This window comes from Zophobas morio, unplaced genomic scaffold (genome assembly GCF_036711695.1).
Source record: "Zophobas morio isolate AGI-343-1 ecotype UQ-CSIRO unplaced genomic scaffold, CSIRO_AGI_Zmor_V1 ptg000030l, whole genome shotgun sequence".
NCBI lineage: Eukaryota > Metazoa > Arthropoda > Insecta > Coleoptera > Tenebrionidae > Zophobas > Zophobas morio.
The window spans coordinates 4,268,731-4,292,407 of NW_026972135.1; the positions used below are offsets into that span (position 1 = coordinate 4,268,731).

Genomic DNA, 23,677 nt, shown 5'->3' on the forward strand with positions numbered 1-23,677 from the left:
TTAACCTTGCTCAAGGCCAAAATAGTTGAATAACTAATCAACTGGAACCACCTATGTACAACAATAAAAACAGCTGTCGTTAGAGAAGATTTGTCTTCTCTCTCCTCTTCCGCATCAAATTTTATTCCACAACTAACGTTTCGATTCAAAACATTTAGAGAATTTGACACCTTCATTTTGTTAAAATGGTGTTAGACTGTAAAAGATCCACATTTAATTTAGACGCAAATTGCAGCTCAAATTTGCCTTCTTCACAAAAATCTTTAATGGGATGCACGTCAACCAAATCAGAAGTTAGTTCATATTTTTCAACAAAATCATTTGGTAATTGAATGATTTTGTTTTGTACCCAACATTGCTTTATATTATTAATAAATGTGACCCATCTGCTAAAAAGTAAATTTTTTCGTCATTAATTGTAATTTTTTGTTTGGCATTTTCTTCAAGCTTTTATTCCGAGGGTTCTCCACATAGCTTGATTCGCCGATACCATATCTAAGGTTGTAGAATGAACCTTCAAACCAATTGCACTGATTTTCTTAAAAACTTCTTTAAGAACATCAGCTAGAACTGCCCCATTCATACTGTCTCCAGTGAAATAGTATGAAAGAATTTGTTTCCAGCGAGTAGTAACACCTCCCACAAGAATTACCAACGCTTTTGTCGCTACTCCCTCATGTTTTGGTAAAGTAATTCCCCCAATATACGTCCCACTATGTACACAATAATAAATCGCAGCTTTTATATCCATTTCCCTCCCAAAATCCTGATTAAGCGATTCACATTTACTTTTCAAAAACCCTATAATTTCATCCAAAACTCCAGATTTAAACTCTAAATTTTGTAAAAGAAAATTCAATGTTGGAATAGCTGGAAAAAGCTTTGTTAATATGTTTGCTAAATTTTTCCTTAAATTTGCAATACATACTTTTTGCAAGTATAATTTCTGGCTTAATTTTTTGTTACTAATTTTTAACATTCTAACTTTTTTTCTTAACGTATCATTTTTTTTTCTGGAGCGTTACATAGTCAGGTGGTTGTTTTATAGTGCACGAAAATATGGCTTTTGTGGAATAACTTTAAAGAACATTCCATTCTCAGATCTATTTTTCCAACCTTTTACGCTGCAGCCGGTCATCGTTCAAATTTCTACTTGACGAACGGTTATGAATTTCAAATTGACAACATTAAAATAAAATTTCTTTTAAATAGGCCGTGGAAAAAATGATCCACCAATAAAAATGAATCACACTCTTTGCCTTACTCTTCTCATAATTATTATCTTGGCAACTACATACATAAAGAAGGAAATAACAGTGGAAAAATTGTACTATTTATTACCAAGTAGTGTAAAATGATTCGAAGCAAGATTGCGCGTAGTTCAGGTCCGGTCTCGCCACAATTGTGTCCTCAAACATGAAAATGAAAAGAGATACACATGACGTATCTGCTGTTAAGAAGGAAATAACTCACCGGGGGATCTCCGCCCCCTAGCCCACTTTTTGTTGATTAGTGATCTCAACCCTTCTTCAGTATTGTCCTAAGAATTTTTGATGACTTCCTTCTTTCGAGTCCAGGTATTGCACCCTCCTGGCATAGTGATCCACGTGGCTGGAATTATACAAATGTGTAGAACAATTTCATTTTTTTGCTATATACTTCCCTGTTTAACGACGATGTCCAGGCCAGATTTACCTAGAAGGGTGACCACAAGGACATGACACAAATTTACAATAACAATAATAAATAAATACATAAATAAATAAATAAGTAAATAAATCAATAAATAAATAAATAAATAAATAAATACATAAATACGCTGTAATAATGTTGTACTTTCAGTTGTTCTAAAACCAGGCACCCCAGGGTTAATTTAAAACAATACCCTGGGTGGTTTTATTATTCAAGTACAAAATTACCTAACATTATTAAACTACATGAGTACTAACAGCTACATAATGTTGATACAAATGTTTGCGTGTGTAAAATACACACAATACAATGAAAGAACATATGCCTACTATTATCATTAGTATTGTAATTTGTCTCTGGTCTGTAATAATAATATTAATATTAATAATAATAAAAATTGGTCGAAGGTTTTTTTCGACAGAACTTCCCTCGCCCCTGAAGTGCAGTCCCACAAATCCCGCTGGTTTGCAACATTTACAATTAAAAATTATCTCTATAAAGTAAAACCAGTGGCGTAAATAACTCTCAATTTTTTTTTGTTTCTGCAGTTTTCGATTGCAATTTTTCACTTTTTCGTTTCGATTTTTTATTTTCTTTATTTTTTTATTACTCAGGTTTTCAGGGTTTCGATTTTATATTTTTGTTAATTATATTTTAATTTTTTCAGTTTTCGTTTCCTGAGTTCCTAGATTTGGCAAATTTTCGATTGAAAATTTGTCGAGTTTACAATTTTTAATTTTTCAATTATTTGATTTTTTAATTTTTCGTTTTGATTTTTTATTTTCTTTATTTTTTCAATTATTCAATTTTTCAATGTTTTGTTTCATATTTTTTGTTTTTTAAATTTTAATTTTTCAGTTTTCAGTTTTCGTTTCCTCAGTTCCTAGATTTTGCTATTTTTCGATTTAAAATTTCTCGAGTTTACAAATTTTAATTTTTCAATTTTTTGATTCTTTAATTTTTGGTTTCAATTTTTTTATTTTCTTTAATTTTTCAATTACGTATTCAATTTTTCAATGTTTCTATTATATATGTATTTTGAATTCAAATTTTTTCAATTTTTTTTGTTTCTTCAATTTTGCGATATGCAACTCTTTGACTTTTCATTTATAAATTTTTCAGTTTTTCAATTTTTTGATTTGCAAGTTCACGAAATTTCGATTTTTTATTTTTCAATTTCTCAGTGTTTCGATTTCATATTTTTTGTTGTTTAAATTTTAATTGTGCAGTTTTCGTTTCTTCAGTTTCTAGATTTTGCAATTTTTTTATTCTGTAATTTTTGGTTTCGAGTTTTTCATTTTCTTTATTTTTTCAATTATTCAATCTTTCAATGTTTCGATTTTATATTATGGTTTTTTAAATCGTTTCTTCGGTTTCTAGATTTTGCAATTTACCGATTTAAAATTTCTCGAGTTTTCAATTTTTATTTTTGAATTTTTTGATTCTTTAATTTTTCATTTCTTCAAATTTTCGATTGAAATTTTTCGTTTCGGTTTTTATTTCCTTTATTTTTATAATTTTTCGATTTTTGAATGTTCCGATTTTACAATTTTTTGTTTTTTCAATTTCAATGTTTTCAATTTTTCCTTGCATGAACTTTTGGATTGCAATTTTTCAATTTTTCATTTTTTTTGTTTCTTCAATTTTACGATATGCGACTTCGAATTTTCATTTAAAAATGTTTCAGTTTTTGATTTCCCAACTTTTGGGTGCTTCAATTTTTAGATTTTACAATTTTTCGATTTTTCAGTTTTTCATACCTTCAATTTTTCGATTTGCAATTTTTTGTTTCGATTTTTTATTTTCTTTATTTTTTTGATGACTCAATTTTTCAGTTTCGATTTTATATTTTTTGTTTTTTAAATTTTAATTTTTCAGTTTTCGATTCTTCAGTTTTCGATTCCTCAGTTCCTAGATTTTGCCATTTTTCGATTTAAAATTTCTCGAGTTTTCAATTTTTTATTCTTTAATTTTTCATTTCTTCAAATCTTCGAGTTGCAATTTTTTTATTCCGTTTTTTTTTTCTCTATTTTTACAATTTTTCGATTTTTCATTGTTTCGATTTTTATATATTTTTTCAATTTAAATTTTTTCAATTTTTCATTTTCTTTGTTTCTTCAATTTTACGATAAGCAACTCTTTGAATTTTCATTTATAAATTTTTCAGTTTTTCGATTTTCCAACTTTTGAGTGTTTCAATTTTTAGATTTTGTAATTCTTCGATTTGCAGTTTCACGAAATTTCAATTTTTTATTGTTCAATTTTTCGATTTTTTATTCTTCTCACTTTTTTAAATACTCAGTTTTTCAGTGTTTCGATTTGATATTTTTGTTGTTGTTTAAATTTTAATTGTGCAGTTTTTCGTTTCTACAGTTTCTAGATTTTGCAATTTTTCGATTTAAAATTTCTCCAGTTTTTAATTTTTCATTTTAAAATTTTTTTTATTCCTTAATTTTTCGTTTCAAGTATTGATTTTCTTTATTTTTTGAATTATTCAGTTTTTCAATGTTTTGATTTTATATTTTTGTTTTTTAAGTTTTAATTTTTCAATTTTTGTTTCCTCAGTTCCTAGATTTTTGGGTTTAACTCGAGTTTACAATTTTTATTTTTTTTTTTATAATTTTTTAATTTTTCAATTTTTTGATTGTTTAATTTTTCGTTTCGATTTTTTATTTTCTTTATTTTTTCAACTATTCAATTTTTCAATGTTTTGATTTTATATTTTGGTTTTTTAAATCGTTTCTTCAGTTTTTAGATTTTGCAATTTTCCGATTTAAAATTTCTCGAGTTTTCAATTTTGAATTTTTCATTTTTGTTTTTATTCTTTAATTTTTCGTTTCGAGTATTGATTTTCTTTATTTTTTCAATTATTCAATTTTTCAATGTTTGGATTTTATGTTTTGGTTTTTTAAATCGTTTCTTCAATTTTTAGATTCTGCAATTTTTCGTTTTAAAATTTTTCAAGTTTTCAATTTTTAATTTAAAATTTTTTTTATTCTTTAATTTTTCGTTTCGAGTATTGATTTTATTTATTTTTTTAATTATTCAATCTTCCAATGTTTCGATTTTATATTATGGTTTTTTAAATCGTTTCTTCAGTTTCTAGATTTTGCAATTTTCCGATTTAAAATTTCTCATGGTTACAATTTTTCATTTTTCAATTATTCAATTTTTCAATATTTCGATTTTATAGTTTCTCTTTCATCAATTTCAATTTTTTTAATTTTTCGTTTCTTGAACTTTTGGATTGCAATTTTTTAATTCAATTTTTTTTTTGTTTCTTCAGTTTTACGATATGCAACTCTTCGAATTTTCAATTATAAATTTTTCAGTTTTGCGATTTCCCAACTGTTACAAGTTTAGATTTTGCGATTTTTCGACTGGCAATTTCACGAGTTTTCATTTTTTAATTTTTCGATTTTTCAGTTTTTCGTGTCTTCAATTTTTCGATTTGCAATTTTACGTTTCGGTTTATTTTCTTTATTTTTTCAATTTTTCGGATTTTCGGTGTTCTGATTTTATAATTATTCCTTTTTTTGAATGTAAAATTTTTCTATTTGTGGATTTCCCAATTTTTCGATTTGCGATTTTCCGGTTTTGGTTCTTAATTTTACGAATTTTCAATTTTTTGTGTTTTTAATTTTTCATTTTTTCAGTTTTTCAATTTTCCAATTTTTCGTTTCTTCAATTTTTCTAGTTTTCATTTTAAATGTTCATATTTTTCAACTTTACAATTTTGAAGATTTAGTAATTTTTCCATTCTATACATAATACATATAATATTTGGCTTTTCCAATTTTTCGATTAGATTCGCCTTCTTTCATTTTTTCGATTCATAATTTTTTTTTTTTCGATTTTTAAGTTTCCAGATTTTTAGTTTTTCAGTGTTTTTCGATTTTCCACTTTATCGGTTTTGCAATTTTTCCTTTTTTCTGATTTCGATTTCTCAACTTTTCGAATCAAAAAAATGGAAAAATTGAAAAATGAAAAAAACGAAAATGTATAGAATGCAAACTTTGAAAAATCTGAAATTGAAAATCAAGAACTTGAAGAACTGAGGGAACGAAAAATTCAAAAATCGAAAGAATTGAGAAACTTAAAAATCGGAAAATCGTATAGCTGAAAATTCAAAAACTGCCAAATTGAAAAATTTCAAAAATTCAAAAACTGCCAAATTGAAAATTTTTAAAAATGGAAAACCGAGAAATTAAATATAGGGCTTAAAAATTTTGAACAATTGATTAAACGAAAAATAAAAACATCGAATGAAACATTGTAAAAAAAAGGAAATGAAAAAACCAAAAATTGTGATATAAAATTGAAAAATGTTACACAATTTAATTAGCGTTTAACCATCTGCATACGTACAAAATTTGACAACATTGGGCCCAGTAGTTTCGGAGATTATAGAGATATATAGTCTAATAAAAATCGACACAGACGCCAGACAGACAGACAGACGGAAACGAAATACCACTTTAAAGCTTACTTACGTAAACACTTCCCGCTTTTTTTATCGCAGTTTCCACATTCGGTACAGTTACGCTTGCAGTCCAGTCCCCAGTTTCCATCCTTGCAGTCTAAAGCAAAAATAAATTAAAAATTCACAATATTGAATTATAAAGCGTCGAAAAACTACCTTCGGTACAATTTTTTCCAGTGTGTCCCCAAGGGCAGACGCATGTTTCGTTCGTACATAATTGGTGGCCCTCACAGTTCGGATAATTTGGTCCCAAAATTTCCGAGCAATTAGTTTGACAATCCCTACCCAATTTTCCCGGTTCTTCGCAGAAGACAATATCATTATTATTATTATTTCTGGGTGGATTTGCGTCTTCGTTTAAAGTATGACATGTGTAGTTGTTGGTTGATGGGTTTGCTATATATAGCGCTGAAAGTAGAGTGGTACATTAGTTAAAGTAGAGTCCGCCAAATAGTGTCCGTGTTCACTATTTATCGGACTGTACTTTACGTACCAAAGTCAGGGAGACAAAATGATACATCGAAGTCCCAAAATCCGTCGGTGGTATTATTATCTGTTTTTCTTCTGAAAAAGGTAATTTTGTCGTGTTCTTTGAATTCTTTTTTCAGTATATCACTTTGCCACGTTTTCATTGTGGTGGAGTTAGTGTTTGAAGTAATGTTAATAATGTTCACACCGTTATGAAAAACTGCCAAATAACAAGTTGGACACAAGATTGTATATATAGCTAGACATGATGCCTCGTTATTCAGGGTTAGTGTGGTTGGTTTGTCTTTAGTTACCTTAAAAATGTATTTGGTGTTCTATTTAAATTGATTAAAAATACTCACAGTCGTGCAATTTCCATAGTATATCTTGTTTACTTATTATTTTGACGTCAGTAACTTGGTCGACTGGTAAGTTCCACGATTTTAATGGCTCGGTCTTCCCGTTTTCGTATAATTTTAAACAATTCTTTTCCCACACAAATGTATAATGTAACCATTGGTTGGTGCTTCTTGAAACTTTGAATTTAGGCGATTCCTTAAAATCCAGTTCCGTGACAATAAAAAGTTTGATTTTAAAAGGCGCAAAGATGGACAAAGACGTGGTTCGAAATGGCTCAAGGATAATCGTTTTGGTTTGTTTGATGTCAAAATCTGAAACGAATTTTGTTGGTGACGCAAAGATTGCGAAATCGGGTGTGATAAGATAATATATAATAATAATTCTTAAATTTGGACTTACATGTCCACCTCATGTCCACCACAGGCCCTATGGAAGATGTTGAACTCTTTGTAATGTTCCAGTCGCCTGTCCAGTTTCCCATTTTTGAAAAATCTACCCAAGTTTTGCTTTCATTGGTGGGTGGGGTTACGTAGGGCGTGGCTTCGAGGGCGGGGCAATAAATGTGGGTTTTATTTCGTAACCAGGAAGATGCGGAAGTCGTCGTAACACATAGCACACTGTACAAGATTACAATATTAAACAGTTTCATTGTTGGAATTTTTGGCTATACTCTCTGGAAGTGCTACGTTACTTTTATGTAATAAGATGATTTCGGGTCGTCGTTATCTTATCACTTTATCAGACCCTTACGAATCGTTGATAAAAAGACGAGGTAGGTTAAAAAAAACTTACTAAAAATCGATTTTGCCTTTTTTTCCACGGTTTCCTTTTTTTTTATAAAATCAGCAGGGGCTTTTTTCCAAAATGAAAATATCGGGGCCTTCTAGATTCTTTTATACTCATTAAACAAAACAACACTGAATCCAAGATTTTTTCAAATTGTTTCAAAATTAGAACATCGGAGATGTCCAAGATTCCTTAAAATTCTTTCAAAAAAGTCACTATGAACCCCAACATTTTTTTATTGTTTTATTTTTTACGGCAGGGGCCCCAGGATTCCCTAAAATTTTTTCAAATTCGTTTTTTTTTTCACCAATATAATTTTTAAAATTCCTTATAAAAACCAGGGGCTCCATAATACGTTCAAAAAACACTTAAATAAAAGTGGTGTTTCCATAAAAAAAATTTTTTTATGGAAACACCAGGGTCCTCCAAGATTATTTTAAATTGTTTCAGAATCAGAACACCAGAGATCACCAAGATTCCCTGAAATTCTTTAAAATTCTTTCAAAAACGTCATTAGAAACTCCAAAATTTTGAATTATTTTTTTCATGAAAACGGCAGAGGTTCACGATATTTTTTCAAATTCTTTGTACAACTCCAGGGGTTCCAGTTTCTTTCAAACTCTTAAAAATACTAGGACCCCCAAGATTATTTTAAATTCTTAAAAAAAAATACGCCAGGGACTTTAAGATTCTCTCAATTTTTTTCAGAATGAAAACACCAGAGTCCACCAATATTCTTTTAAATTCCTAAAAATTATTTCTGAAACGTCACTATGAACTCCAACATTTTTTAATTAATATATATATTTTTTTTTACATAAAGAGCAGGGACCTCAATATTTTTTTAAATTCGTTTTAAAAACCAGGGTTTCCTGATGCTTTCATTGCTTAAAAGAGACACTGGGACTCACACCACAGACACCAATTCTTTCAGTCTTTCAAAAACGTCATCAGGAACCCCAACATTATGATTTTTTTTTTTTTATTATTTCAAGTTCTTTCTAAACTCCAAGGGGTCCTAGATTGTTTCAAATTCTTTAAAAAAACATTGGGACCCCCTAGATTCTTTTAAATTCATAAAAAAAATACGGCAGGGACCCCAACATTTTTTTTTTTTTTGAAAACAGCAAGGGTTCACAATATTTTTTCAAATTCGTTCTAAAAACCAGGGGTTTCCTGATTCTTTCAATGCTTAAAAAAACATTAGAAGCCCCAATATTTTTTTAAATTCTAAAAAAACACCCTAGAGATTCAAAGATTCTCTACAATTTTTTTAAATGAAAACACCAAGGGCCTCCAAGATCTTTTTTAATTATTTCAAAATCAGAACACCAGAGGTCCCCAAGATTTCTTGAAATTCTTTCAAATTCTTTCAAAAACGCCATCAAGAACTTCAACATTTTTCGATTTAAAATTTTCACATTTTTCGGTTTCAAATTTTCACATTTTTCGATTTTTAAATTTGTAGTACTTCAATTTTACGGTTTCTTAAGTTTTCAGTTTTTGGATTTGGAAAATTTTTGGATTTTTCGATTTCTCATTTTTTCAAATTTGTGATTTCCCAATCTTTTAACTTTTTCTTTCAATTTCTGATTTTTTTTCGATTTTTCGATATTTTATTTTTTCGATTTTTTAAATTTTAGATATTTCAATTTTATTGTTGTTTCGATTCCTCGATATTTCGGTTTCTCAATTTTCCGATATTTTCGTTTTACGATTTTCCAGTTCTTGGTGTTTTTAAATTTTCGAATTCACGATTATTCAACTTTTCGATGTTTCTATTGCTCTTAATTTCTCGATTTTTTAGTTTTTCAATTTTTGAATTTTTCGATTTTTGAGGTTTTCGATCTTTCAATTTTTCGATTCTTCAATTTGTTGATATTTTTTAATTTTTTGATGTTTCGGTCTTTCAATTTTTCGATTTTTTTAATTTTTGATTTTTCGATTTTTTATTTCTCGTTTTTTCAATTTTTAGATATTTCAATTTTTTTTTGTTTCGATTCCTGGATATTTCGGTTTTTCGATTCTTCAATTTCTCGATTTTTATTTTTCGGTTTCTCAATTTTCCGATATTTCCGTTTTTTTCAGTTTTTCGATATTTTAATTTTTGATGATTCTAAATTTTCGAATTAGCGATTTTCCCTTTTTTTTATTTTTCCGTTTCCCGATTTCTCGACTTTTCGATGTTTCAATTTTTGATTATTTCGTTTGACGTTTTCGATCTTTCAATTTTTCCGTTCTTCAATTTGTTGACATTTTAGATTTTGTAATTTTTTGATGTTTCGGTCTTCAAATTTTTCGATTTTTTAATTTTTGTATTTTGCGACTTTTCGATTTTTTGATTTCACGATTTTTGAAGTTTTTGATTTCCCAATTTTTCAAGTTTTCAATTTTGGGAGTTTTCCTTTCAATTTTTGAAATTTTCAATTTTTCGATATATTAATTTTTCGAATTTTCAAATTTTAGATATTTCAATGTTTTTGTTTCGATTCCTGGATATTTTCGATTTTTTGTTTTTCGGTTTCTCAATTTTTCGATATTTCCGTTTTACGATGTTTCAGTTTTTCGATGTTTTAATGTTTCTAAATTTTCGAATTCTCCATTAATCGATTTCTTTTTTTTTATTTTTCCGTTTCTCGAGTTTTCGATTTGTCAGTTTTCCAGTCCATGAACTTTTCGATTTTTTAGGTTTTCGATTTTTCAATTTTTCGATTCTTGAATTTGGCCACATTTTAGATTTTGTAATTTTTTGGTGATTCGATCTTCAAATTTTTCGATTTTTTAATTTTTGGATTTTTCAATTTTTCGATTTCTAGATTTATCGAGATTTCGATGTTTCGATTTTTCGATTGTTCAATTTCGGTTTTTAATTTTTTTGATTTTTCGATTTTTATTTCAAAATCAGAACACCGGATGTCCCCAAGATTTCTTGAAATTCTTTCAAGTTCTTTCAAAAACGTCATCAAGAACTCCAACATTTTTCAATTTCAAATTTTCAGTTTTCGATGTTTGATTTAGCGATTTTTAAATTTGTAGTGAGTACTTCAATTTTACGGTTTATTGAGTTTTCGGTTTTTGTTTTCGGAAATTTTTGGATTTTTCGATTTCTCAATTTTTCAAGTTTTTCATTTCCCAATTTTTCTTTCAATTTCTGATTTTTTTCGATTTTTCGATATTTTGATTTTTCGATTTTTTAAATTTTGGATATTTCAATTCTATTGTTGTTTCGATTCCTCGATATTTCGGTTTTTCGAGTCTTCAATTTCTCGATTTTTTTAATTTTCGATTTTTTATTTTTCGGTTTCTCAATTTTCCGATATTTTCGTTTTACGATTTTTCAGCTTTTGGTGTTTTAAAATTTTCGAATTCTCGATTATTCGACTTTTCGATGTTTCTATTGCTTGACGTCTAAATTTCTCGATTTTTCAGTTTTTCAATTTTTGAATTTTTCATTTTTTGAGGTTTTCGGTCTTTCAATTTTTCGATTCTTCAATTTGTTGATATTTTTTAATTTTTTGATGTTTCGGTCTTTCAATTTTTCGATTTTTTTAATTTTAGATTTTTCGATTTTTTTATTTCTCGTTTTTCCAAATTTTAGATATTTAAATTTTTTTGATGTTTCGATTCCTGGATATTTCGGCTTTTCGAGTCTTCAATTTCTCGATTTTTTATTTTTCGCTTTCTCAATTTTCCGATATATCCGTTTTACGATTTTTCAGTTTTTCGATATTTTAATTTTTGATGTTTCTAAATTTTCGAATTATCGATTTTTCCTTTTTTTTATTTTTCCGTTTCCCGATTTCTCGACTTTTCGATGTTTCTATTCCTCGACGTATCAATTTCTCGATTTTTCAGTTTTTCAATTTTTGAATTTTTCGTTTTTTGAGGTTTTCGGTCTTTCAATTTTTCCGTTCTTCAATTTGTTGATATTTTAGATTTTGTAATTTTTTGATGTCTCGGTCTTCAAATTTTTCGATTTTTTAATTTTTGTATTTTGCGACTTTTCGATTTTTGAAGTTTTTGATTTCCTAATTTTTCAAGTTTTCAATTTTGGGAGTTTTTCTTTCAATTTCTGAATTTTTAAATTTTTCGATATATTAATTTTTTGAATATTCAAATTTTAGATATTTCAATTTTCTTGTTTCGATTCCTGGATATTTTCCATTTTTTATTTTTCGGGTTCTCAATTTTTCAATATTTGCGTTTTACGATTTTTCAGTTTTTCGATGTTTTAATGTTTCTAAATTTTCGAATTCTCGATTAATCGATTTCTTTTACTTTTTTTATTTTTCCGTTTCTCGATTTTTCGATTTGTCAGTTTTCCAGTTCATTAACTTTTCGGAACTTTTAGGTTTGCGATTTTTCAATTTTTCGATTCTTGAATTTGTCTACATTTTAGATTTTGTAATTTTTTGATGATTTGATCTTTAAATTTTCCGCTTTTTTAATTTTTGGATTTTTCAATTTTTCGATTTCTAGATTGTTCAATTTCGGTTTTTAATTTTTTTGATTTTTCGATTTTTATTTCAAAATCAGAACACCAGAGGTCTCCAAGATTTCTTGAAATTCTTTCAAATTCTTTCAAAAACGTCATCAAGAACTCTAATATTTTTGTAAAATTTTCACATTTTTCGATTTAAAATTTTCACATTTTTCGATGTTTGATTTAGCGATTTTTAAATTTATAGTACTTCAATTTTATGGTTTCTTGAGTTTTCCGTTTTTGATTTTGAAAACTTTTGGATTTTTCGATTTCTCAATTTTTCAAGTTTTTGATTTCCCAATTTTTCAACTTTTTCTTTCAATTTCTGATTTTTTCGATTTTTCGATATTTTAATTTTTCGAATTTTTAAATTTTAGATATTTCAATTGTATTATTGTTTCGATTCCTCGAAATTTCGGTTTTTCGATTCTTCAATTTCTCGATTTTTTAAATTTTCGAATTTTTATTTTTCGGTTTCTCAATTTTCCGATATTTTCAGTTTTTGGTGTTTTTAAATTTTCGAATTTATCGACTATTCGACTTTTCGATGTTTCTATTGCTCGACGTCTCAATTTCTCGATTTTTCAGTTTTTCAATTTTTGAATTTTTCGATTTTTGAGGTTTTTCATTCCCCAATTTTTCAAGTTTGCAATTTTGGGAGTTTTTCTTCCAATTTCTGTATTTTTCAATTTTTCGATATATTAATTTTTCGAATTTTCAAATTTTAGATACATATTTCAATTTTTTTGTTTCGATTCCTGGATATTTTCGGTTTCTCAATTTTTCAATATTTGCGTTTTACGAATTTTCAGTTTTTCGATGTTTTAATGTTTCTAAATTTTCGAATTCTCGATTAATCGATTTCTTTTACTTGTTTTTATTTTTCCGTTTCTCGATTTTGTCACTTTTCCAGTCCATGAACTTTTCGATTTTTTAGGTTTTCAATTTTTCAATTTTTCGATTCTTAAATTTGTCTACACTTTAGGATTTGTAATTTTTTGATGACTCGATCTTTAATTTTTATTTTTGGATTTTTCAATTTTTCGATTGTTTAATTTCAGTTTTCCATTTTTTTGATTTTTCGATTTTTATTAAGTGTAAATTTTTTATTCAATTTTTAATTTTTCTATTTTATGCTATTTCGATTTCTTGATTTTTCGGTTTTCGATTTTTCAATTTTTCGGTTTCTCGATCTTTTTATGTTTCAATTTTGCGATTTCCTAATTTTTCGAGAATTCAGTTTTAGGATTTTTGTTTCCTCAATTTTTCGGTTTTTCGATTTTTTAATTTTTTGATTTTACAATTTTTCGATTTTTAAAATGTTTACATTTTTCGGTGTTTAGCCATTTTTAAATTTGTAATACTACAATTTTACGATTTCTTGACATTTCGGTTTTTGATTTTGAAAATTTTTCGATTTCTCAATTTTTCACGTTTTTGATATCCAAAGTTTTCAATTTTGGGAGTTTTTCTTTTAATTTCTAAGCTCTTCAATTTTTCGATTTTTTAAATTAGATATTTCAGTTTTATTTGTTGTTTCGATTCCTCGATATTTCGGTTTTTCGATTCTGCAATTTCTGGATTTTTCAGTTTTTCGATGTTTTAATTTTTGGTTTTCTAAATTTTCGAATTCTCGATTAATCGATTTTTCGACTTTTCGATTTTTTTTATTTTTCCGTTTCTCGATTTTTCACCTTTTCGACGCTTCTATTGGTCGACGTCTCGATTTCTCGATTTTTCAGTATTTCAATTCTTGAATTTTTCGATTTTTTAGGTTTCCAAACTTTCAATTTTTCGATTCTTCAATTTGTGGACATTTTAGATTTTGTAATTTTTTGATGTTTCGGTCGTTAAATTTTTCGATTTTTTAATTTTTGGAGCTTTCAATTTTTCGATTTCTGGATTTATCGAGATTTCGATGTTTCTATCTTTCGATTGTTCAATTTCGCGATTTCTCGGTTTTTCAAATTTTTTAATATGCCGTTTTTATTGTAATTTTTTTAACTTTACAATTGTTCGATTTATCGATTTTCCATTTTTTCTATGTTTCGACTTTTCAATTGTCCGATTTCCTGATTTTTCAAGATTTCAGTTTTTCCTCAATATTTTTACGATTTCTTGACATCTCGGTTTTTCGATTTTGAAATTTTTTCGATCTCTCGATTTTGCAGGTTTTTGATTTCCCAATTTTCAAGATTTCAACTTCGGGAGTGTTTCTGCTAAGTTTATGAATTTTTAAATGTTGCAATTTTTTTTATTTTTAGATATTTCAGGTTTTTCGATGTTTCGATTGCTGGATATTTCGGTTGTTCGACTCCTCAAATTTTCGATTTTTTATTTCTTGGTTTTGATGATTCGGTCGTTAAATTTTTGGATTTTTGATTTTTTCACTGTCGGTTTTATGCTATTTTGATTTCTTGATTTTTCGGTTTTTCGATTTTTCAATTTTTCGCTTTCTCGATCTTTTGATGTTTCAATTTTACGATTTCTAGGTTTTTCGATTTTTCGACTTATCATTTTTTTTATGTTTCGACATTTCCTGTGTCCAATTTCCTAATCATTCATCAATTTTTCGGTTTTTCGATTCTTCAATTTTTTGATTTTACAATTTTTCGATTTTTAAAATGTTCACATTTTTCGATGTTTAGCTATTTTTAAGTTTGTAATACTTCACTTTAACAATTTCCTGACATTTCGGTTTTTTGATTTTGAAAATACTTGGATTTTCAAGGTCTTCAAATTTTCAATTTTGGAAATTTTTCTTTCAATTTTTCGATATTTTAATTTTTGGATTTCTAAATTTCAGGTATTTCAACTTTTTTGATGTTTCGATTCCTGGATATTTCGTTTTTTCGATTCTTCAATTTCTCGATTTTTTATATTTCGGTTTCTCAGTTTTCCTATATTTCCTTTTTACGATTTTTCAGTTGTTCGATGTTTTAATTTTTGCCGTTTGTACATTTTTGAATTCTCTATTAATCGATTTTTCGACTTTGCGATTTTTACATTTTTTGATTTTTCCGTTTCTCGATTTCTCGATTTTTCAGGTTTTCGATTCTTTAATTTGTCGACATTTTAGATTTTGTAAATCTTTGATGTTTCGATATTTTTAATTTATGAATTTTTCAATTTTTAGATTTTCCGATTGTTCAATTTCGCAATTTTTCGATTTTTCAGGTTTTTTAATTTTTCGATTTTTGGGTTTTTCGATTTATCGATCTTCCAGTTTTTCTATGTTTCAACTTTTCAATTGTCCGATTTCCAAATTTTCGGAGAATTCTGTTTTGGGATTTTTCAATTCGATTTTTCAGTTTTCGAATACAAATTTTTGGTGGTTCTAAATTTTCGAATTTTCGATTGATTTTTGGACTTTTCGGTTTTTTAGACTTCGATGTTTCGAATGCTCGATGCCTCGATTTCTCGATTTTTATGTTTTTCAATTCCTGAATTTTTGGATTTTTCAGATTTTGGATCCTTCAATGTTTCGATTTTTCAATTCTTATTTTTTTTTATTCATTTATTTATCGATTTTTGTTTTTTTTTTGTGGAAATTTTCCAGGTTTTTAATTGTTAATTTTTCGATTTGTTGGTTTTATGCTATTTCGATTTCTTTCAATTTCTCGATTTCTCGATTTTTCAATTTTCCAATTCATGAATTTTTCGATTTTTTAGGTTTTCGATTTTTCAATTTTTCGATTCTTCAATTTGGCAACATTTTAGATTTTATAATTTTTTGATGATTCGGTCGTTAAATTTTCGGATTTTTTAATTTTGAATTTTTCAATTTTTTGATTTTTGGATTTATCGAGATTTCGATTTTTCGATTGTTCAATTTCGCGATTTTTCGGTTTTCAATTTTCTTGATTTTTCGATTTTTAAGTGTAATTTTTTTATTTTTCAATTTTTAATTTTTCAATTTGTCGATTTTATGCTATTTCGATTTCTTGATTTTTCGGTTTTTCGATTTTTCAATTTTTCGCTTTCTCGATCTTTTGATGTTTCAATTTTACGATTTCTAGGTTTTTCGACTTATCGATCTTCCAATTTTTTTATGTTTCGACATTTCATGTGTCCAATTTCCTAATTTTTCGAGAATTCATCATTCATCATTTTTTGATTTTACCATTTTTCGATTTTTAAAATGTTCACATTTTTCGATGTTTAGCTATTTTTAAATTTGTAATACTTCATTTTAACAATTTCCTGACATTTCGGTTTTTTGATTTTGAAAATATTTGTATTTTCAAGGTTTTCAAGTTTTCAATTTTGAAAATTTTTCTTCAATTTCTCGATTTTTTATTTTTCGGTTTCTCAGTTTTCGCATATTTCCTTTTTACGATTTTTCAGTTGTTCGATGTTTTAATTTTTGCCGTTTATACATTTTTGAATTCTCTATTAATCGATTTTTCGACTTTGCGACTTTTACATTTTTTGATTTTTCCGTTTCTCGATTTCTCGATTTTTCAGTTTTTCAATTCTTGAATTTTTCGATTTTTCAGGTTTTCGATTGTTCAATTTGTCGACATTTTAGATTTTGTAATTCTTTGATGTTTCGGTCTTCAAATTTTTCGACATTTTTAATTTGTGAATTTTTCAATTTTTAGATTTTCCGATTGTTCAATTTCGCGATTTTTCGATTTTTCAGGTTTTTTGATATTTCGATTTTTTTTTATTGTAAATTTTTTACTTTTCAATTTTTAATTTTTCGATTTCTCGATCTTTTAATGTTTCGATTTTACGATTTCTAGGTTTTTCGATTTTTCGACTTTTGGGTTTTTCGATTTATCGATCTTCCAATTTTTCTATGTTTCAACTTTTCAATTGTCCGATTTCCAAATTTTCGGAGAATTCTGTTTTGGGATTTTTCAATTCGATTTTTCAGTTTTCGAATACAAATTTTTGGTGGTTCTAAATTTTCGAATTTTCGATTGATTTTTGGACTTTTCGGATTTTTAGACTTCGATGTTTCGAATGCTCGATGTCTCGATTTCTCGATTTTGATGTTTTTCAATTCCTGAATTTTTCGGTTTTTCAGGTTTTTGATCTTTCAATTTTTCGATTCTTCAATTTGACTTCAATTTGACAGGATTTTTTTTTTCCTCTACTCTGTAATTTCTCTGTTAAAATAAAATTTAGTTATATTTTAGATTTTGTAATTTTGTGATGTTCCGGTCTTTAGATTTTTCGATTTTTTAATTTTTGGATTCTTTGATTTTTCTGTTTCTCGATTTTTCAAGTTTTTGATTTCCCAATTTTTCAAGATTTCAATTTTGGGAGGTTTTTTTGAATTTCTGAATTTTTGAATTTTTCGATTGCTAATATTTCGGTTTTTCGATTCTTCAATTTTTCAATATTTCCGTTCTGCGGTTTTTCAGTTTTGCGATATTTTCATTTTTAGTGTTTTTAAATTTTCGAATTCTCGACTAATCGATTAGAATTTTTGATGTTTCCATTTCTCGATTTTTCAATTTTCCAATTCATGAATTTTTCGATTTTTTAGGTTTTCGATTTTTCAGTTTTTCGATTCTTCAATTTGGCAACATTTTAGATTTTGTAATTTTTTGATGATTCGGTCGTTAAATTTTTGGATTTTTTAATTTTGAATTTTTCAATTTTTCGATTTCTGGATTTATCGAGATTTCGATTTTTCGATTATTCAATTTCGCGATTTTTCGGTTTTCAATTTTCTTGATTTTTCGATTTTTTTAAGTGTAAATTTTTTATTTTTCAATTTTTAATTTTTGAGTTTGTCGATTTTATGCTGTTTCGATTTCTTGATTTTTCAGTTTTTCGATTTTTCAATTTTTCGCTTTCTCGATCTTTTGATGTTTCAAATTTACGATTTCTAGGTTTTTCGATTTTTCGACTTATCGATCTTCCAATTTTTTTATGTTTCGACGTTTCATGTGTCTAATTTCCTAATTTTTCGAGAATTCATCATTCATCAATTTTTCGGTTTTTCGATTCTTCAATTTTTTTGATTTTACAGTTTTTCGATTTTTAAAATGTTCACATTTTTCGATGTTTAGCTATTTTTAAATTTGTAATACTTCACTTTAACAATTTCCTGACATTTCGGTTTTTTGATTTTGAAAATACTTGTATTTTCAAGATTTTCAAGTTTTCAATTTTGGATTTATGAATTTTTCAATTTTTAGATTTTCCGATTGTTCAGTTTCGCGATTTTTCGATTTTTCAGGTTTTTTGATTTTTTGATTTTTTTTTATTGTAAATTTTTTACTTTTCAATTTTTAATTTTTCGATTTCTCGATCTTTTAATGTTTCGATTTTACGATTTCTAGGTTTTTCGATTTTTCGACTTTTGGGTTTTTCGATTTATCGATCTTCCAAATTTTCTATGTTTCAACTTTTCAATTGTTCGATTCTGTTTTGGGATTTTTTAATTCGATTTTTCAGTTTTCGAATACAAATTTTTGGTGGTTCTAAATTTTCCAATTTTCGATTGATTTTTGGACTTTTCGGATTTTTAGACTTCGATGTTTCGAATCCTCGATGTCTCGATTTCTCGATTTTTATGTTTTTAATTCCTGAATTTTTGGATTTTTCAGATTTTGGATCCTTCAATTTTTCGATTTTTTAATTCTTATTTTTTTTTATTTATTTATTTATAATTTTTTGTTTTTTTTTTAGTGGAAATTTTCTAGGTTTTTAATTGTTAATTTTTCGATTTGTCGGTTTTATGCTATTTCGATTTCTTGATTTTTCGGCCTTTCAGTTTCTGGATTTCTCGATCTTTCGATGTTTTGATTTTCCGATTTCTAGGTTTTCCTCATTTTTCGACTTTTCGTTTTTTTCGATTTAGCGATCTTCCAATTTTTCGAGAATTCAGTTTTGGAATTTTTCAATTGTTATTTAACAATATATTCCTATACTTGTGATGTATGAATCCGCTGTGAGTTTTTTCGCTAAATGTTCAAATTTTCCCAAAAATATAGTACTATTTTGCTACTAAACGGCATATATAATTTTGATTCTTTGTTTAATTAAGTCAAAGTAACTTCCACGTGACATTCTTCCGATATATAAACATAAACACTTGAACTTAAGCTTCTTATTAACACTGATAGAACATTTTTTCTCTGTAAAACACTAGGGGTTCGTAGATTGTTTGAAATTCTTTAAAAAGTCCAAGGATCCCCAAGATTCTTGTAAGCCCAAGAATTTTTCGTATTGGTTCAAAATTAGAGCACCACATGATCTCCAAGTTCCTTCAAATTCTTTCATCTTATTTCAAAACGTCACTAGGATCTTCACCATTTTTTAAGTATTCACTATAGACGTTTGTGGTCTTCTTCATAGGACGTAGTAGTAGTACCTGATCGTTCTTCTCCCCTTTCCAGAACTCAACCACGCCACCATCAACAAACTCCTCACCGCCCTCAACGAGTGCACCGAATGGGGCCAGGTCTTCATCCTCGACTCCCTCTCCAACTACAACCCCAAGGACGAGCGCGAGGCCCAGAGCATCTGCGAGCGCATCACCCCCCGCCTCGCCCACGCCAACGCCGCCGTCGTCCTCTCGGCCGTCAAAGTCCTCATGAAGATGATGGAGATCCTCGCCGGCGACACCGAGTTCTGCGGCACCCTCAGCAAGAAACTCGCCCCGCCCCTCGTCACCCTCCTCTCCTCCGAGCCCGAGGTCCAGTACGTGGCCCTGCGCAACATCAACCTCATCGTCCAGAAGAAGCCCGACATCCTCAAGCACGAAATGAAGGTGTTCTTCGTCAAGTACAACGACCCGATCTACGTCAAACTCGAGAAGCTGGACATCATGATCCGGCTGGCGTCGCAGGCCAACATCGCGCAGGTCCTCAGCGAGCTGAAGGAGTACGCGACGGAGGTGGACGTGGACTTCGTGCGCAAGGCGGTGCGGGCCATCGGGCGGTGCGCCATCAAGGTGGAGCCGTCGGCGGAGAGGTGCGTCTCGACGCTCCTGGATTTGATCCAGACGAAAGTGAACTACGTGGTGCAGGAGGCGATCGTGGTGATCAAGGACATATTCAGGAAGTATCCGAATAAGTATGAGAGTATTATTAGTACGCTGTGCGAGAATTTGGATACTTTGGATGAACCGGAGGCGAGGGCGAGCATGGTGTGGATTATAGGTGAGTGCTAGGGTTAGGTTGACGGCGGCGACCTCGGGCACCAGTTTTTGACGCGTTTTGTTCGTTTGGTAGGTGAATATGCTGAGCGCATTGATAACGCCGACGAGCTTCTGGATAGCTTCCTCGAGGGCTTCGCCGACGAGAATGCCCAAGTCCAGTTGCAGTTGCTGACCGCGGTCGTGAAGCTCTTCCTCAAGCGTCCGGCGCACACCCAGGCCTTGGTTCAGCACGTGTTGAGTTTGGCTACCCAGGACTCCGACAACCCCGATTTGCGCGACCGCGGGTTTATTTACTGGCGTCTGTTGAGTACTGACCCCGCAGCCGCCAAGGAGGTGGTGCTCGCCGACAAGCCTCTCATTTCCGAGGAGACCGACCTCCTGGAGCCTACGCTCCTCGACGAGCTGATCTGCCACATCTCGTCTTTGGCTAGCGTCTACCATAAACCGCCTACCGCCTTCGTGGAGGGTAGGAGTGCCGGGATTAGGAAGACGTTGCCGGCGAGGCAGGGCTCAGTCGAGGAGACCAACGCCCAGGAGGCTACGGTGATCCCCAATCAGGAGTCCCTGATCGGGGATTTGTTGTCGATGGACATTGGGAGCACGGTGACGCAGGCTGCGCCTGCGGCGCCGCCAACCAGCAATGTGGATCTACTCGGAGGCGGACTAGATGTTCTGGTGGGTGTGGTTTACCAAGTCACCAAGTGGGGGTTATAAACGTGTTCGGTTTCAGTTGGGTGGGGCGTCGGATTTGTCCAGTGGGGGCGTGGCTCCGTCCACCACCGGCCTTCTAGGAGACATATTCGGGTTGTCGTCGTCGCCCACAATGTACACGCCCCCGAAAACCTGTTGGCTACCAGCTGAGAAGGGGAAAGGGTTAGAGATCATGGGGACATTCGCGAGGAGGAACGGACAAATGACAATGGACTTAAGCTTTACGAATAAAGCTATGCAGGTAACAAGGTGGGTACTAATAATAATAATGATAGTAATAATAATCGTAGGCTATGAGCGGCTTCGCCATCCAGTTCAACAAGAACAGCTTCGGGATTGCCCCCGCCGCTCCGCTCAACCTCGGGGCTCTCCAGCCAGGCCAGACGCTCGAGTACAACCTCCCCCTGAGTACTAACGGCCCTGTCCAGCGTATGGAGCCCCTGACGACTTTACAAGTGGCCGTGAAGAACAACGTAGACGTGTTCTACTACGCTTGCCAGATGCACATTCAAGTGTTGTTTGTCGAAGACGGCACTCTAGATAAACGCGTCTTCTTGACTACCTGGCGCGATATACCCTCGGCTAACGAGGTGCAATATACGCTTAGCGACCTCAAGGGTAACGCTGATGCCATTTCGGCGAAAATGACACACAACAACATCTTCACGATAGCCAAACGAAACGTTGAGGGGCAAGATATGTTGTACCAGTCGCTCAAATTGACGAACAACATTTGGGTCCTGTTGGAGTTGAAGCTGCAGCCAGGAGTAAACCACGCGACTTTGAGCCTAAAGTCAAGGTCGGTGGAGGTGGCTCCCTACGTTTTCCAAGCGTACGACGCAGTAGTTAAGAACGTTTAGACGAGTAGATAGAGCATTCCATGTTTTGTGTTATTTTATTATAGGAGTTATGTATGGAAATTATTAAAATGAGCTAATGTATTAGTAAAATTTATTAATAAAGATGATACAACTTAAGTCAAGTTGCTTAATTTACAAAAACACATTCGAAGCCTCTTTTAAAACGTCGAACACTCGTTGCAGCCTCTCGGGCTCCTCAAGCAACTTGATGTTCAAATTCAAAACTAACCCACTCTCGTTATGAATAAAGTACACCCCTTTATCCCTACAATAGTGGTGTACCTGACCCTCCAAGTCAACCGATTCGCACCTAATTAATTTAAACGGGGCTTCAGGATCACTCACCACGTCAAACCCACACTCCTGGAGAAACTGATGAACCGACTGCGCCAATTTCGCGAACCGTTTCGGTTTATCCCCGATCAACTCGATACCTTTGAGTACCGCCTTCACCAAAAACGACGGAAGCGAAGCCGAAAATAGAAACCCTTTGCTAGACAAACGCAGACGCTCAATCGTGGTATAGTCGGGACCGGTTGCGAAACCCCCAACCGAACCCACCGCTCCTTCGAACGTCGCTATAACCATATCAACTCTATTTGGATCAAGATTGTAGTGCTCGATCACCCCGCGCCCGTTTGCACCCAAAACCCCCAAAGAGTGACTCTCATCTAGAAAAATCCGCATATGGAACTCCTCAGCGACTTCTAGAAACTCCGGAAGACGACACACTTTACCAGTAGTCCACGAAATCCCCTCCACAATCAGATACTTTTTCGATTTGTTCCCGTTTTTCGCCGCTTTCTTCCTCAAGTCGTTCGGGTCGTTGTGACCAAACCTGACGACTGTGCTCCTGGATGTAATCAAACCTTGTTCTATGGCCGCGTTTGCGCGCTCGTCGGCAAAAATGAAGTCTTCTTCCTTGCAGAAGGCGGCGATGGAGCTGGAGATTGCGACCAGACCGTAGGAGTAGGTCAAAGCTGTGTTCGACCCCATCTGGAGAAACTCGCTCAAGCTTTGCTCTAGTTTCAAGTGGAGGTCGGTTGTTCCTAAAACGACTTTTGAATTCTGGAAACTAGAAGGAACTGTTTACCGTAAAAAACTGGGGGACCACACGTGCCCACACCATACTCCCTGATGACGTCTTCACAGGCTTTTTTGATTTCGTCGTTGTTTAGAAAATTTAAGTAGTTTACTTTGGTGAGGTCGATTGTGGTGGCGTCTTCTTGGACGGTGTGTGTTTCTGAAGGGGGTGTGGCTTCGACAGGGACTAACGGTTCAGGGGTGAAGTTTTTGAGGCGTTCTTCGAAGAGTGCCGTGTCGAACATTCTAGAAGTTCAGGTAGATTTTGACGTACTTGTCGCAGTTAAACTGTAAATTATAATAGTGGGATAGATTAGATAAAGGTAATGGTACTGGACGAGCAACTATTTTTGTAATAATTTACACGTGTTGTATAATTTATCATATATTTAAATACGCGAAAAAATGAAGGTGCAGTTTTGACAAAAAACGTTATTTTTTAATGATTTGCAACTAATTAGGTCATATAAAAATTATTCGTTATGTTAAGCAGGGACTGACTTACCTTCAGGAATTCACTTTCTATTCACGTTTATTTTTTTATGGAACGTCACTTTAATAATTATTGACGTGTTGCTATAACACCGTTCGCAAATGTACATCTTAAAGTAGCATTTTTGTTTCTG

At 31.1% G+C, this 23,677-nt stretch overlaps 3 protein-coding genes across 4 annotated transcripts in view; 1 reads left to right on the plus strand and 2 right to left on the minus strand.

The window, feature by feature from the left end:
• Nucleotides 1-22,085, plus strand: part of LOC135138014 (AP-1 complex subunit beta-1) — a 28,303-nt gene extending 6,218 nt beyond the window's left edge. Inside the window, exons 6-9 of the mRNA XM_064067829.1 lie at nt 19,634-20,398; nt 20,471-21,072; nt 21,128-21,349; nt 21,399-22,085. Of these exons, the coding sequence (XP_063923899.1) occupies nt 19,634-20,398; nt 20,471-21,072; nt 21,128-21,349; nt 21,399-21,968 (2,159 nt within the window). The 3' untranslated portion in view covers nt 21,969-22,085. The remainder of the gene's footprint in view (nt 1-19,633; nt 20,399-20,470; nt 21,073-21,127; nt 21,350-21,398) is intronic.
• Nucleotides 1,312-7,718, minus strand: LOC135138834 (uncharacterized). Of its 2 annotated transcripts, XR_010282065.1 has the most exons (7): nt 7,403-7,718; nt 7,006-7,314; nt 6,669-6,947; nt 6,332-6,583; nt 6,186-6,272; nt 1,474-2,053; nt 1,312-1,409 (listed from the first exon to the last, which is right to left on the minus strand). XR_010282065.1 is itself a non-coding variant. In XM_064068856.1 (6 exons), the coding sequence occupies exons 1-6, from the start codon at nt 7,650-7,652 to the stop codon at nt 1,929-1,931; spliced, it is 1,302 nt and encodes a 433-aa protein (XP_063924926.1). In that variant the 5' UTR covers nt 7,653-7,718; the 3' UTR covers nt 1,312-1,928. The 2 variants fall into 2 exon arrangements, 1 of the variants encoding a protein (XP_063924926.1); XM_064068856.1 differs by having other exon boundaries at nt 1,312-2,053.
• On the minus strand, nt 22,081-23,677 carry LOC135138015 (serine palmitoyltransferase 1-like). The gene is made up of 3 exons (XM_064067830.1): nt 23,557-23,677; nt 23,062-23,339; nt 22,081-23,017 (listed from the first exon to the last, which is right to left on the minus strand). Exons 2-3 carry the CDS (start codon nt 23,294-23,296, stop codon nt 22,101-22,103), a joined length of 1,152 nt encoding a protein of 383 aa, XP_063923900.1. The 5' UTR covers nt 23,297-23,339; nt 23,557-23,677; the 3' UTR covers nt 22,081-22,100.

Coding starts and splice junctions, on each gene's coding strand:
- LOC135138834 (XM_064068856.1), bottom strand. CDS start 7,652: ATGAAACTGTTTAATATTGTAATCTTGTACAGTGTGCTATGTGTTACG. Junction 6,584..6,668: donor ATTTTGTCTCCCTGACTTTG/GTACGTAAAGTA, acceptor CTCTACTTTCAG/CGCTATATATAGCAAACCCA. Junction 2,054..6,185: donor AAAAAGCGGGAAGTGTTTAC/GTAAGTAAGCTT, acceptor TTATTATTACAG/ACCAGAGACAAATTACAATA.
- LOC135138015 (XM_064067830.1), bottom strand. CDS start 23,296: ATGTTCGACACGGCACTCTTCGAAGAACGCCTCAAAAACTTCACCCCT. Junction 23,018..23,061: donor TGGTCCCCCAGTTTTTTACG/GTAAACAGTTCC, acceptor AAGTCGTTTTAG/GAACAACCGACCTCCACTTG.